Here is a 14,336-nt window from a genome sequence, read left to right as displayed (position 1 = left end):
TGTCTAGTCCAATTGCACTCATTTTTGCCAGTAGTCTCCCATGATCCACCCTATCAAATGCTTTAGACAGGTCAATCGCGATACCATCCATTTTACCTCCTGAATCCAAGATATCTGCTATATCTTGCTGGAATACTACAAGTTGAGCTTCAGTGGAATAACCTTTCCTAAAACCAAACTGCCTTCTATCAAACCAGTTATTAATTTCACAAACATGTCTAATATAATCAGAAAGAATGCCTTCCCAAAGCTTACATACAATGCATGTTAAACTTACTGGCCTGTAATTTTCAGCTTTATGTCTATCACCCTTTCCTTTATACACAGGGGCTACTATAGCAACTCTCTATTCATCTGGTATAGCTCCTCTGACCAAACAATAATCAAATAAGTACTTCAGATATGGTACTATATCCCAACCCACTGTCTTTAGTATATCCCCAGAAATCTGATCAATTCCAGCCGCTTTTCTAGTTTTCAACTTTTGTATCTTATTGTAAATGCCATTGTTATCATATATGTAAATTTTAATACTTCTTTAGCCTTAGTCTTCTCCTCTATCTGGACATTATCCTTGTTACCAACAATCTTTACATACTGCTGACTGAATACTACTGCCTTTTGAAATTCTTCACATACACACTCCCCTTGTTCATTAATGATTCCTGGAATGTCCTTCTTGGAACCTGTTTCTGCCTTAAAATACCTATACATACACTTCCATTTTTCACTAAAATTTGTATGACTGCCAATTATGCTTGCCATCATGTTATCCTTAGCTGCCTTCTTTGCTAGATTCAATTTTCTAGTAAGTTCCTTCAATTTCTCCTTACTTCCACAGCCATTTTTAACTATTTCTTTCCAGTCTGCACCTCCTCCTTAGTCTCTTTATTTCTCTATTATAATAAGGTGGGTCTTTACCATTCCTTACCTCCCTTAAAGGTATAAACCTGTTTTCGCATTCCTCAACAATTTCTTTAAACCCATCCCAGAGTCTGTTTACATTTTTATTTACCGTTTTCCACCGATCATAGTTACTTTTTAGAAACTGCTTTATCAGCCATATGGTACTGCCTAATAGTCCCACTTTTAAGACCTTCCTTTCTATCACATTTATTTTTAACTACAACAAAAACAGCTTCATGATCACTAATACCATCTATTACTTCAGTTTCTCTATAGAGCTCATCTGGTTTTATCAGCACCACATCCAGGATATTTTTCCCTCTGGTTGGTTCCATCACTTTCTGAATCAACTGTCCTCCCCATATTAACTTATTTGCCATTTGTTAGTTATGCTTCCTGTCGTTCGCATTTCCTTCCCAATTGACATCTGGTAAATTCAGATCTCCCGCTACAATCACATTTCTTTCCATGTTGTTTCCTACATAGCTGATTATCTTATCAAATAATTCTGAATCCGTGTCAGTGCTACCCTTTCCCGATCTGTACACTCCAAATATATCAAGTTGCCTAGTATCTTTAGAAATGAGCTTTACACCTAGAATTTCATGTTTCTCATCTTTAACTTTTTCGTAGCTTACAAATTCTTTTTTCACCAGAATGAACACTCCCCCTTGCAATTAAATTGCAATTGCAATTAAAATTTTTTTGTTTACACTGCATGTGAAATTATTAATACAATTTCCTGCTTTGTGGATTCTGTTCAGATTATTTGAATTTTCATATTTGCATTGGCGGGGGGGGTTGGTGGTTCGGACTACTGAGGTTGTACTGTATTTTTTATATCTTTTGGCATATTTGTAAAATTTGTAAAGTACTATGCTTTCAAGTAAAATGTAATACTGTGTCATTTTTTGCAGTATCACATAATTTACGAGTATATGAGCTTTGAGTGAGCACAAAAAATACAATTCCTGAAGAAGAAAAAAGAGTTCCATGGAGAAATGTTTGGAAAGCGTACATGTAGAGTAAGATAAGACTAGTCACGTCATGGCATTTACTAGACTCTCTTAACTTCTGCTCTGATGGTATTCAGTTTATGAGGCCCAAGGTGTCGTTCATTTTCATGCCCATCGTGGCCCTTCCCTTGCTTTTGCAGATACCCTCATTCTTTGAAGGATTGGACCTTTTCCATTTTTTCCTCTGCTTAATGTTAAGAAGGTTGCTTAATAACTGTATTTCATCTTAAAACCATAATTCTATCACCCCTGACAACACCGATCTCTACCAGAAAAAGTGGAAGTCCAACGAGATATGGTCAGCACCCTCCAATGTTCATTCCTAAAGGAGAAAACTTACAAGTGATTTACAGTCGAAACTGTTTCCGAAATCCCTGTCTAACTTGCTTCCCTGGTTATTACACTAATATTCCAAAGTCCCAGTCCATATCCTAGTAAATACATGCTAAAGAAACAGGGATAACACATTTATGTTACTCATTAGTACGTTCATAACTCCCGATGTAAGGAATTTAATTTAACGTTCCCGGCCACGTTGTGTGCACGACACACCAGTGACAACTGGCCTGGGTAAGGATTTAATACAGAACTTAATTTCACAGCCCCAGACTGCGTAGAGCGATAGCCTGTCGGCCTACAGCTACAGGGGGTGTCAGTCCTGTCCTAAGCCAGTCTTTGCTGTGGTTGTTTGGATTGTGCAATAGTTTCTCATCTGACATGTTGGTGCTTAATTTTACGTACATAAGTGAATTTTTTAACAGCGTACACAAATTGGGCCTACTGTACTTACACATATTGGTTTGAAGAACATTAAGGTATGGAGAAGAAGAAAGGCAGACAGTTTACAAATGACAAAAAATTTAAGTTTATTGAGAAATAGGATGCTAATCCACACATTAAAAATGTGTAAATCACCCAGATGCTGGACATACCTACGACAACTTTAAACACAATTGTAAGCAACGTGTATAGTTCGTGTTCCTAAAAATGTTTTTTCTTGATGTTTTACTATGTTGGTGTTCTTAAAATGTATAACAGTGAAACCTCGTTAGTGCGTTCCTCATTAACACATTTTCCCGCTTAGCACATCATAAATTCAAAGTCCCGATTCTCATTGTATTAAATTTATATAAAAATACCTCACCTATCACATCAGAAATTTTTGCTATTACCACTTAGTATGATCAAATTTTTCTTAGCTCTAAAAATGTTATTTGTCATCCCTTGTGAAAGAAACGTGATTTCCAACTTGGGTTAAGAGCCATCGCCACAGTTGTGCGATTACGGAGAGAGGCCTGAACTTCGCAGGATAAGTTGATCTTCGGAGAACAAGCCGCTAGCCTCAGGAATGTTCATCTTTGCTTGTCTGTTAGCAGCAAGATTGCTGAATAACAAAGTAAGCCTATTTGTGCCTGTATTTTGCATTCCATTCAGAACAAGTAATGTACGACAAGTAGCCAGTATTATCAACTTTGAACAGTTTAAAGATTAAAAGTTCCACCTTTACTATACTTACAAAAGTTTTTATTCTTAAAGCAAAGTTATAGGTACATGTTTTGACCCTCTTGGGGACATTCTCAGCCTAGCAAAGAATGAAAGTGAAAGACTAAAATTAGCATAACAAAAAAGATGTTATATACGTGTCTACAGCAAATCAAATTTACACAGTCTTAGTGTGCCACTTGACAACAAAATGGTGACGTGAAATCCATTTGAAACAACTCATCATTGTTGGAGTATAAAAGAATCTTGCATTTGCAAACACACAGGTTAAGAGAGAAGAATCATGTTCTCAGATGGCAGGCACAGATGTGAAAGGGTTACGATGTGCTTTGTGCACAATACGGTGATTCTCCCTTCTGGTGATCAGACGTGGTCAACAGGAACCTCGATAATACCAATATAAATGGTCCGTTATTGGACATTATAAATTTTCCAGCTAACTCATTCCTGGTTGCCAGCGTTTCACCCCCGTGTGCTAGGTTGGGCTCATCAGTTGGTACCTACCACACCTACCAAGACACATGCCTAGTGCATACCGTGGAGGCCACTGCGCAGGCTACTTGAAGCCACCGACAGTGCCAATGCACTATGAGAGACTTTGTCTCACTACCAAAAATTGATGCCTGCTTGGCCATCAGATGATATAGATGTTGATTCCCATAGGGAATCTGAACTATTTGTCCTGAATGAGTAAATTTATAATACCAATATAAATGGTCCGTTATTGGACATTATAAATTTTCCAGCTAGCTCATTCCTGGTTGCCAGCCGTCCATCCTGTCAGAGAGAATTACAACTCTAATCATTTCCATACCCACCGATGGTGTATACATGTACGAAGTTACAATGACATCCGATCAGTTCTTTTGAGGGCTTCCGTTTTTTTTTTTTTTTTTTTTTTTTTGTCAGGCAGTATATATCTATCCCATTTTAATTCTAATCAGAAGAGCAAAAACAAAACAAATAGGTCTGACACTTCAAAGAATGACTATATCAACAAAAGAAATGGAAGGGTCATGAATAGTGTAAAATTTTAACGTTCCACAATTTTCATAAACTTAATCAATAGTGAAGAAGCGCTGATCACAAGAGTCTTATGTTAAGACTTCAGCCTGAAGACTGGTTAGATCCTCAAATAGCACCACCGAAGGTTATGAAGTTACAGGGAAACTAAAAACCAATGGCAGTGTTATAATGAGATGTACCAGGCACGATGAGGAGTGAGGTAGTTTTCGTCTTTGCTTTCCACACTGCACCAGAAAGTGCTATTGTAGCATGCCTGACATTTTGAGCAGCACCTTTTGTAACATCCAGATGCCTTGGTCATGAATTGGATACTAAAGATGAAAATTAAAGTAAATGGAGGCAGTTAAAAGAGTCTGGTAAATATAAATTACAAAAAGAACTAAGGCTGAACATACCGGCAATGCAGAGGATGACTGCGAGACCACATCACGGAGAAGGTCAAGACCAACAGACGTGATACCATTGCAACTGAGATTCAGTACTTCTAGAGAATGGAGCCTACATAGACAGTCCGTAAGACACTGGAATCAGAAGTAAACAAGTAGAATACATTATTTTAAAAAATGATATGCCAATAGTACATTACATACCCCTGAGATATATCCAACAAATTCTCAGAGTCGAACACACACACATATTACACAAATGTACAAAATATTATCTCTAAAACTGTATCAAAAGCAGTGGGTGACATTTGAAGGGAGACTATCTTAAACAAATCACTTCACGTTTAATGGTCCCATGCGCTCGCTTAGAAATCACTTTAAAATCGCCCTCAACATGAGAAAACCAGCCGGTCAGAATTTTTTTTGCTAGTGGCTTTACGTCGCACCAATACAGATAAATCTGAAGGCGACGATGGGATAGGAAAGGCCTAGGAGTTGCAATAAAGCAGCAGTGGCCTTAAGGTTTGTTGTCATTTGCCTGGTGTAAAAATGGGAAACCATGGAAAACCATCTTCAGGGCTGCCGACAGTGGGATTCGAATCCACTATCTTCCGGATGCAAGCTCACAGCCGCACACCCCTAACCGCACGGCCAACTCGCCCGGTTACGGTCAGAACTACTGTGCACCAAACAACGAAGATTTTGTGCAGTAAATCTCGAAACATTCAGGTATATGTAGAGGCGCTTCAAACTATTCATTGTTTCTCGAAAAGTTGGAGTTTCGATACATTATCTTTCCTCCAATATAAGTGGATGTGAGGCTTACGAACCTGGGGCACTAGAATGCAGAGGGCAAAGTAGTGTCAAACCACTTGTTACCATCTTTTTCCATGTGGGTCCAATAATTGTTCCATAGTGTAAATATTTGTTTTAATTACAATGCGGGAAATGACGGGTCATGAACTTGTGCATTTTAAGAGTAGATCTAATTTCAAGCATCAACTGTGGCCGTTAATGTCTGTGGGCTATCTTTCTTTGTTTTTTTCTTTTTCTTTTTGTTTTTACAAGTTGCCTTACGTCACACCGACACAGATAGCTCTTATTGCGACAATGGAACAGGAGTGGGATAGGAGTGAGAAGGAAGCATCCATGGCCTTAATTAAAGGTACAGCCCCAGCATTTGCCTAGCATGAAAATGGGAACCCACGGAAAATAACCTTCAGGGCTGCCAACAGTAGGGTTCGAATCCACTATCTCCTGAATACTGGATACTGTTACAAGTAACAAATCTCATGTCTGTTTCGTTTTAAAGATGACAATAAGTGAAATTCTTTCAAGAATACAGTTTACTATATCCACCTATTCAATACAATTCAGAGTTTATAGTGATTAAATTCTACATGAATTACATACACTTTTTAGGTACATGTTTTGCCCTTTTTGGGCATCTTCAGCCTATTGATAATCTTAAGGTCAAGTCCAAGGCCTTGTTTGAGTTAAACATTTGAACTTAATGCTATACAAAATGATCTTATTCTAATTTTTTTTTGTAAAAACCTTTTTTCTTTAGATGCTTACGTCACACAGACACAGATAGCTCTTATTGCGACAATGGAACAGGAGTGGGATAGGAGTGAGAAGGAAGCATCCAGCATTTGCCTAGCGTGAAAATGTAAACCCATGGAAAATCACCTTCAGGGCTGCCGACAGTATGGTTCGAATCCACTATCTTCTTTAAAACCAAAATTGGTGACACGAATACAATAAACATTATTTACATTTAACTAAAACTGTCCAAAGCAAAAATTGGATCTTCATCAATTATTGGATGAATCATTAGGTTAATAAAGTTTGTTTAAAGTATGTTCATCCAAAGGTGCTTTTTAATCAACTATGTTGTACATTTGGTAGCAACAAAACCGGAACTGTGGTATGTTGTCAATCGTGCAAAGCTTGAATATCCCACGTGGAAAGAACCGAGGTTGGATGATACTATTTTTTAAGGAATTTAGTATAATTATAGGTTGAACGTTGTGTGTGTTGAAATTAAGTTGTCAAATATCCTTCATACGCAGCTGCTTCTCTAACAAAAGGCTTCCTGGATTTTTTTATGCCGTTCTGATTAGACTACTGTTCTTGCTGATTCGTTGTTCTACCTTGGAATGGTTTATGAATATTTTCTTTTAATCTATTTCAAAGGTTAAGTTGATTATGTTTGATAAAAGCTAGTTTAAGGAACAGGATTGCCCACGTTCAAGAACTTACATGCCTCTAGGTTATGTTACCAAAAGGGATGTCTAGCATTTTCCACATCTTGTTCTCCGTCTGTTCCTATTGCCTTTAGTTGCCCTTGTTAAGCGTATTTGTTAATCTTCCCTTATTTGTTTATTATTATTACTTAACTGGTACACATACATTAACTTGTTCTTGTATTTCCATTTCATTTTCTCCATATATCACAATGTCACCTGGAAACAGCAGGGCCTTTGCTGTGTTTCTTCCCGTCTTCTGTTTTGTACACTTGAAAATTTCATAGATGACTGTAATGAAGAGTATGCAGGACAGTAAGCTTCCCTACTGAAGTCCTGTTTCCATATCAAACCCTTTTATTTCTCTTATCTTGGTCTTTACACTTCTGCTTTGTCTACTTGTTTTTTCCTCAGTGCATCCCAAACCAATTGTCCTGGTACACTGCGATAGGCCTTCTTGATGTCTATAAATCATCACATCATCATCATCATCATCATCACCCAAAGAGGTGTTAAGCCACATGGCCTGATACCCTCTGGACTGGTATCGTAAGATTTGCTTCGGAATCCTTTCCCTTCCCAATCTGTTCACAGGGTTCTTCCAGTTCTTTCGGTATTTCCCTATAAATTTTAACGTGGGTTCTACCTTCAGTTCTTTCATTACCTCCTCGTTCGTCTTGTGGTCTCATCACATGCATCCGGCTGCACTTCTCTTGAATCTCATCTCAGCAGTGGGTGATTCGGGATTCATCTCTTTCCCTGAAGGTCCATGCTTCACTTCTGTACAAGAGAACTGGTCTGGTTAGTGTTCTTGTGTTTCTCTGGACTACAGATGGTTTCATGACAACTGAATAGTACCCAATACTATTATTGTCTATAAATGTAGTCAACAAATCTTTCCCGAAGTCTTATATTTTCTCCATCGTGTACCTTAGCGTGAAGATCAGTTCAAATGTTGATCAGTCTTTTCTAAAGCCACTTCATTTTTCTTCTCAATCATCCGGATGTTTATCTACACTTTGCTCTCTTTTCCTACATGATTCTGTCATTGTGTTCATCCGATTATGGTTCTTTTTTCTTAATTTGCTTTACCTCACTCTGACACAGATAGGTCTTATGGTGATGATGGGATAGGAGCGGGAAGGAAGCCGCTTCCTTCCAACGCCTAGGCCTTTCCTATCCCATCATCACCATAAGATCTATCTGTGTTGGTGCGACGTAAAGCCTGTAGCAAAAAAAATCAATGTGGTCCCTTCACAATGACATCAGTCCGTTTTTGTACTCAGGTTGAAAGAGGAGTTTTCGGATAATTATTTTCCAGGAACCGTGCACGATACAAGTTTTGCACCTCTCAGCAGAGGAGGGTTGAGTAATGTCCTTTGCCAATATCACGTATTCCTTCGCCCTTGAATTATATTTTCAGGAAGGAAGTCGTCATAAACTTCTTCATCCATATGGGAAAAATTAGAATCCTCAATTATATTATTAGCCAAAACTTCAAACACTTTCTCACTATCTGGTACTACTTCAGCACGACTGTGAGCGTCCATGTTTACCAGCTAGTATTTGATACCCAAAAGCCATAGACATTCACACAAAAACTAAGTTTATAGAAATTCCCATGTGGATATGAACAAGCGCAAGTTTCGGCAATGTAGCCAATACATGGCAGATAGCGTATGTTCTTTAATTGTTGCTCAAAGACATAGGGAAGCAAAGATGTGACACTCAGAAGTTCAACGCGCAATATACTGCCTCGTAACTGCTGTGGCATTTCTCACGAGACGCAATATATTGCGCGGTGACCCACATTGGGTTAATTTTTTTTCTGCTAGTGGCTTTATGCCGCACCGACAGAGATAATACCAATATAAAATAATACCAATTCCCAATGGGAATCAACATCAGTTATCAACCGACAGAGATAGGCAACGATGGGATAGGAAAGGCCTAGCAGTTTAGTTTGAAGGAAGTGGCTGTGGTCTTAATTAAGGTACAGCTCCAGCATTTGCCTGGCATGAAAATGGGAAACCATGGAAAAACCATGTTCAGGACTGCCGACAGTCGGATTTGAACCCAATATCCCCCGGATACAAGCTCACAGCCGCGCGCCCCCAACCGCAGGGCCAATTCGCATGGTGGGTTAATTTTAAACTATTATCACACAGGGGGGCACAACAAAACAAATAAATACAAATAAAATTCTTTCAAGTGACTAGGCAGCAAGTACAACATTTCAGTTAATGGTAAAACCCATACTTCTGCTTGATGTGTACATTCATTCGTCTCTCTCTCTCTCTCTACCCAACCATTCTCAATGACCTTCCAGCTTCCAAGCTTCACATCCCACATAGCAGTATGTAGTGTGTACAGTAGAACCTCGATAATTCAAAATCGGTTAATTCAAAATCCCGCCTAATTCGAAGAAGCTCTCGTTCCCGGAAACATGAGATACAGTTTTGCATGTTATTTAAATTGTTTAATTCGAAATACGGATAATTCGTAATTCGAAGTACAATGTCGGCCCCATTACCGAAATTCAGACTTTTAATTCAAAACTGCCTTTACATTTTAAAACAGTACAGTAGTATGTTACAGAGTAATTTCAACTCTAAATTTATCCGCGCCATAATAGAACGTGTGTTTCGGAATGTCGAGGGGTACCATAGCTTTCCGCAATTACACTCACTTCGTTGGGTCCACAGTGCGCTTCATGATTACTAAGTTGAATGAAATCTGAATTCTTTTGTATTCAACTTTTTAGGGAACGCCGTAATATCACGCAACAGGCAGTGTGCGGAAAAACAGAATCCACGAACACTGGTGATGCCGACAGTTAACGAAAAAACGTGGGCCATATAATAAATTCGTAGGCACCTAACAATATTGTCATTGGCGATGAAACTGCATGGCTTTATTTTAATGCGAGCGTAAACGGTCTTATGATTTAAAGGAGAAAGTGCCAGCCGGTGAATCGTACAAGAGTGGGGGACGGGGGTCATTGTAGTGCGTTGCAATGCACATGGAAGCGAGAAACTTTATTCCCTCCTCATAGGAAAGTTCGATAAGCCACAATGTTTTAAGGCGTTGGGCATTTTCCATGCCAGTACAAAGCATTTAAAAATGCAAACAGTACAGAAATCCAAAAAATAATGCATTTGCACAGGGGAACCAGCATAATTTATCCTCGTCTTTGAATTGTGTGGTGTTTTTCTTTCGTTGCGTGAGGTTATGTTTGTGAGTGATTTATCCAAGTGCATTATTTGAACATTGTAAATGCACCTTGTCGGATACATGTCGGAAATATATTTTTTTCCATGGCATTTGAAAGGTTTAAACCGTGCATCGAGGTGATTGCATGTATTAATGAGTCTTAGAACACTTTGTGACGCGGCAAGTGTTTACATTTCTAAAGTACGAAAGAAGTGCCATGGCGGGAAATCGTACAAGGATAGAGTCATAGGAAAGTTCGATTTTAAGGGCATCGGGTATTTTCTGTGCAAATACAAGGCATCTAAAATGCATACAGTATAGTAATCCAATGAATAAAGCAATTGCACATGGTAGCCAGCATAGATTTCTCCTTGTCTTTGAATCGTGTTTTTTTCTTTCTTTCGTTGCGTGAGGTTAAGTTTGCAAGTGAGATATCCAAGTGTATTATTTGAATACTGTAAATGCACCTTCTTGGATACATTTTGGAAATAGTTCTTTTTTCATGGTATTTGAAAAGTATAAACTGTGCCTGCAGTATCGGGGCTTAGAATATTTTGTAACGCAGCAAGGGTTGATACTTCTGAATTGCGAATTGGCGGTTAATTCGAAATCACGTAATTCGAAGTCCGATTTTTTAGTCCCAACGACTTTGAATTAACGAGGTTTTACTGTAATTAGGAACCATCCAGTACACAAGCAGGAGTGAAAATGAGCAAGAGAACAAGTTTCATGGCATCCTTCAAATTGAACGTGGTAGAATATGCAGCAGAAAGTGGACTGAGAGTGTGGAGTAATAAATATGAAGTGCAGCCATGTATGGTGTAACCAGAGAGACAAATCTTAGGAGAAAAAAAAAAAAAATCTAATTCCTTCTGAGGTGTGAAGAAAGGAAAATATGAAAATGTGGCCATCAAAGTTCCAGCATGGGTCAGAAAGCAAAAGACAACTCCAACACTATAAATTATGAAATGAAGCAGTTTAAAGCGTTTGAAGTTGCACGAAGTCTTGGTAATGCGCGGAAAGATTTGAAAGCAAGTAGAGATTGGTCAGAACACTTTATGGACTAAGTCTGTGGAGAAGGAGATCACTGTGCCAGCAGGTTTCATCAGATTATACCGAAAAAGTGATGGAATATCGCCACTTTGTCGTAAGATATCAGATACTGCAACACTGCGCAGTCTTGAACTCCGCATGGTGCCATGCAGCTGTGGCGAAGTGTTTAGTCATGTAACCAGTCAGCTGTAGTAATGAAGGAGGGGGCTGATACAAAACTGTTTAAAGGTGCCAATATAAATTTTTGTGTAAATAAAGTATCGATTTTAAAATTATTTTGTATGTTAGTTTAACACTTACCACTGTCTGTTGGGAGAGGCCCGACATTACGATGTTCCTTTTCCGGTCGTGTGTCGGGCAAAGCCCGACATAACATTGCATCGCCTACTGCTCGTCTGTTGTCTCTTAGCCAACAAAATACACGATGCTATACCGTACTGCCATTTTTTGATTCAGCGTGGAACTTTTGTAAAATCCATATACTATTTGACAGTCAGTCAATAATCTATTATTTAGATAGCAGTGTAGCTGTCAGTTGTGTCCAGTCCACTCACACACGTGAAGACTCGAGTGACAGTAAACGAACATGGTCGCCATGTGCTCTCCATTAGGTCAATCAATCATTTTCCTTCCCATTGATTGTTAAGATATTTATTGTTCCAAATTGAATTTTGTTCTCTGATCTAACACTTGCACCAACATCAGCATTACCATCACACTGTGCAACTGTAGCCAGAGACTAGTCAATTTCACTTCCATTTTTAAACTTCCATCCGAGGCTTAATACAGGTCATATAAGATATAGAAATTATTTAATATACGAGTAGTAGAGACAACACAGAGAACTTTAATTCGAGGGGTAAGGGTTAAAGATGCTAGATGTTCCCTTTCTGCTTTTAAACCATGCCACCCTAACCTATATTATGTGAAAATTTCACCTATTATACCCTCCGGCATCTTTGAAATTAAATCAGGGGGAGGGAAGTGAGGGGGGGGGGGGGGGTGTTACAGGAGAGTAACTATGGTAACCCACAGTAGCCATTAATAATAATAATAATAATAATAATAATAATAATCATAATAATAATAATCATAAGGCCTCAGCTACCATGTGCAGACATTTCGATTTGACACCATAAGGCTGTCTGCTCATCAATTTCGACGTTCCGTTTTACTCTAGGTCCGTTAGATGGCAGACAGAGTAAACCGGATCTCTCTTGGGTGTCTATGGCTGAGATTTAATTAATTTTGTCGGGTAAATACCAAATGTATCACCAGAGATCTTTTACACGTGACATCGTACGACATGGAGTGTCGAATGGACTTTTTTTCCGCCCTTCAAAAATCCGACTACCTCTGCCGGGTTTGAACCCGCTATCTTGGGATCCGGAGGCCGACACTCTACCACGGATCCACAGAGGCAGATAGTAGCCATTAAAAATATATATATTTCAAATCTTACATTTGAAGAATTCTTGGATCTACTTCATTGCTAGTCTTACTAAAGTCACATGGAAACCATGTATAAAAATAAGATAAACCCATGGCCTGCCAAGATGACTGCTATCCAGCTTTATGGCCAGCAGATACTGGAAGTGCTGCATGGTCGGCTTGATGACATTCTCAACCATACTGCTTGGCTTTCTTGATGTCCACTATCTCCTGTATCAGACAGCTCCTCATTTATTCTCATGAGGCTGAGTGAATCCTGTTCCAGTCCTCAATCCGGAACTACAGTGGAACCTCGACTATCAGTTTTCCAGAAACTATGTTTTCCCGGAATATTCGTTCAAATTAAGCTGCCTCTGTGGATCAGTGGTAGAGTGTTGGCCTCCGGATCCCAAGATAGTGGGTTCAAACCCGGCAGAGGTAGTCGGAATTTTGAAGGGCGGAAAAAAGTCCATTCGACACTCCATGTCGTACGATGTCGGCATGTAAAAGATCTCTGGTGACACATTTGGTGTTTACCCGACAAAATTAATTAAATCTCAGCCATAGACGTCCTGCGAGCATCCCAATTAAATCACACTGCAAAAATCCTGCATTATCCATTCCTTGAAGAAACTAAATCCTCAATCAAGCATTTTCAAGAAACTGTTATCTCACGAAAAGACAGCTATGGAATACTTATGGATCTTGGCATTAACGCCCTGTCATTACGATAATTAGAGCAAGTACAGTACCAGAAAAGCATTCGGCAGTTAACTTGCATAAGCGACCATCTTAGCATCACATTTGGGTGGTATAATTTAGAAAATCCTCACAAATAATAAAGCAGAGAGTGGCCTCAATAACTGGAAGGAGATAGAGTGCGTTTCGACAGCTCTACTTGAACACTGAACGAGTTTTGTCAAATATTCGTACTTGTAAAATGTCCACATTATGTCCATGGTTAGATGTTTATATTTTTACTTTTTTTCAACTGTATCGCCGAACAGGTTTTCGACACTTCCCTCAGTGCATTGTAAAGTCAGAGCTTTCAGATAGCAATCAAAACTGTTCCTTAAATCTAGTAATTTAATATTATCTTTTACGATTATATTAGTGAGAACAGAACAGATGTTGCACCTTACAGTACATACATAAAGCCATGGGAGGTCTTGGGATTGCCTATTACTGTTTTCGACCATAATTTCTGAAGTTTTGATGACATTATTTTCTCTTTCCAATTTGAATGTGTTTAGTGACGGGCAGAACTGAATATAATGCACTCAAGAACATTTAAGAATGGAGACTTAGATTCGAAACCATATTCTCAAGTTCAGCATAACCTTTAAAATTCGAAGGAGGCCAAATTTACATGGTACAAGATTTTCAGAAACTGATTATGAACAGTGTACCGGGAGGTACACCTCTATGCCGCACTTTTAAATCTTGCGCCAATAAAACCTCCTCTACAGGAGAAACTCGGAACTTAAAACTGGACCAACTTAAATTTTCTCAGAAGATGTCACTACCGTAATTTTTTTTTGGCAAAGTTTCCT

At 38.8% G+C, this 14,336-nt stretch overlaps 1 protein-coding gene across 1 annotated transcript in view; it reads right to left on the bottom strand.

Annotated features, from left to right (window-relative positions):
• Positions 1–14,336, bottom strand: part of LOC136886104 (tonsoku-like protein) — a 250,748-nt gene that overhangs the window by 45,053 nt on the left and 191,359 nt on the right. The window contains exon 21 of the mRNA XM_068227232.1: positions 4,847–4,972. Coding sequence (XP_068083333.1) covers positions 4,847–4,972 — 126 coding nt within the window. The remainder of the gene's footprint in view (positions 1–4,846; positions 4,973–14,336) is intronic.

The sequence above is a fragment of the Anabrus simplex genome, chromosome 1 (assembly GCF_040414725.1).
Source record: "Anabrus simplex isolate iqAnaSimp1 chromosome 1, ASM4041472v1, whole genome shotgun sequence".
NCBI classification, from domain to species: domain Eukaryota; kingdom Metazoa; phylum Arthropoda; class Insecta; order Orthoptera; family Tettigoniidae; genus Anabrus; species Anabrus simplex.
This window is presented reverse-complemented; position numbering and strand designations above follow the sequence as displayed.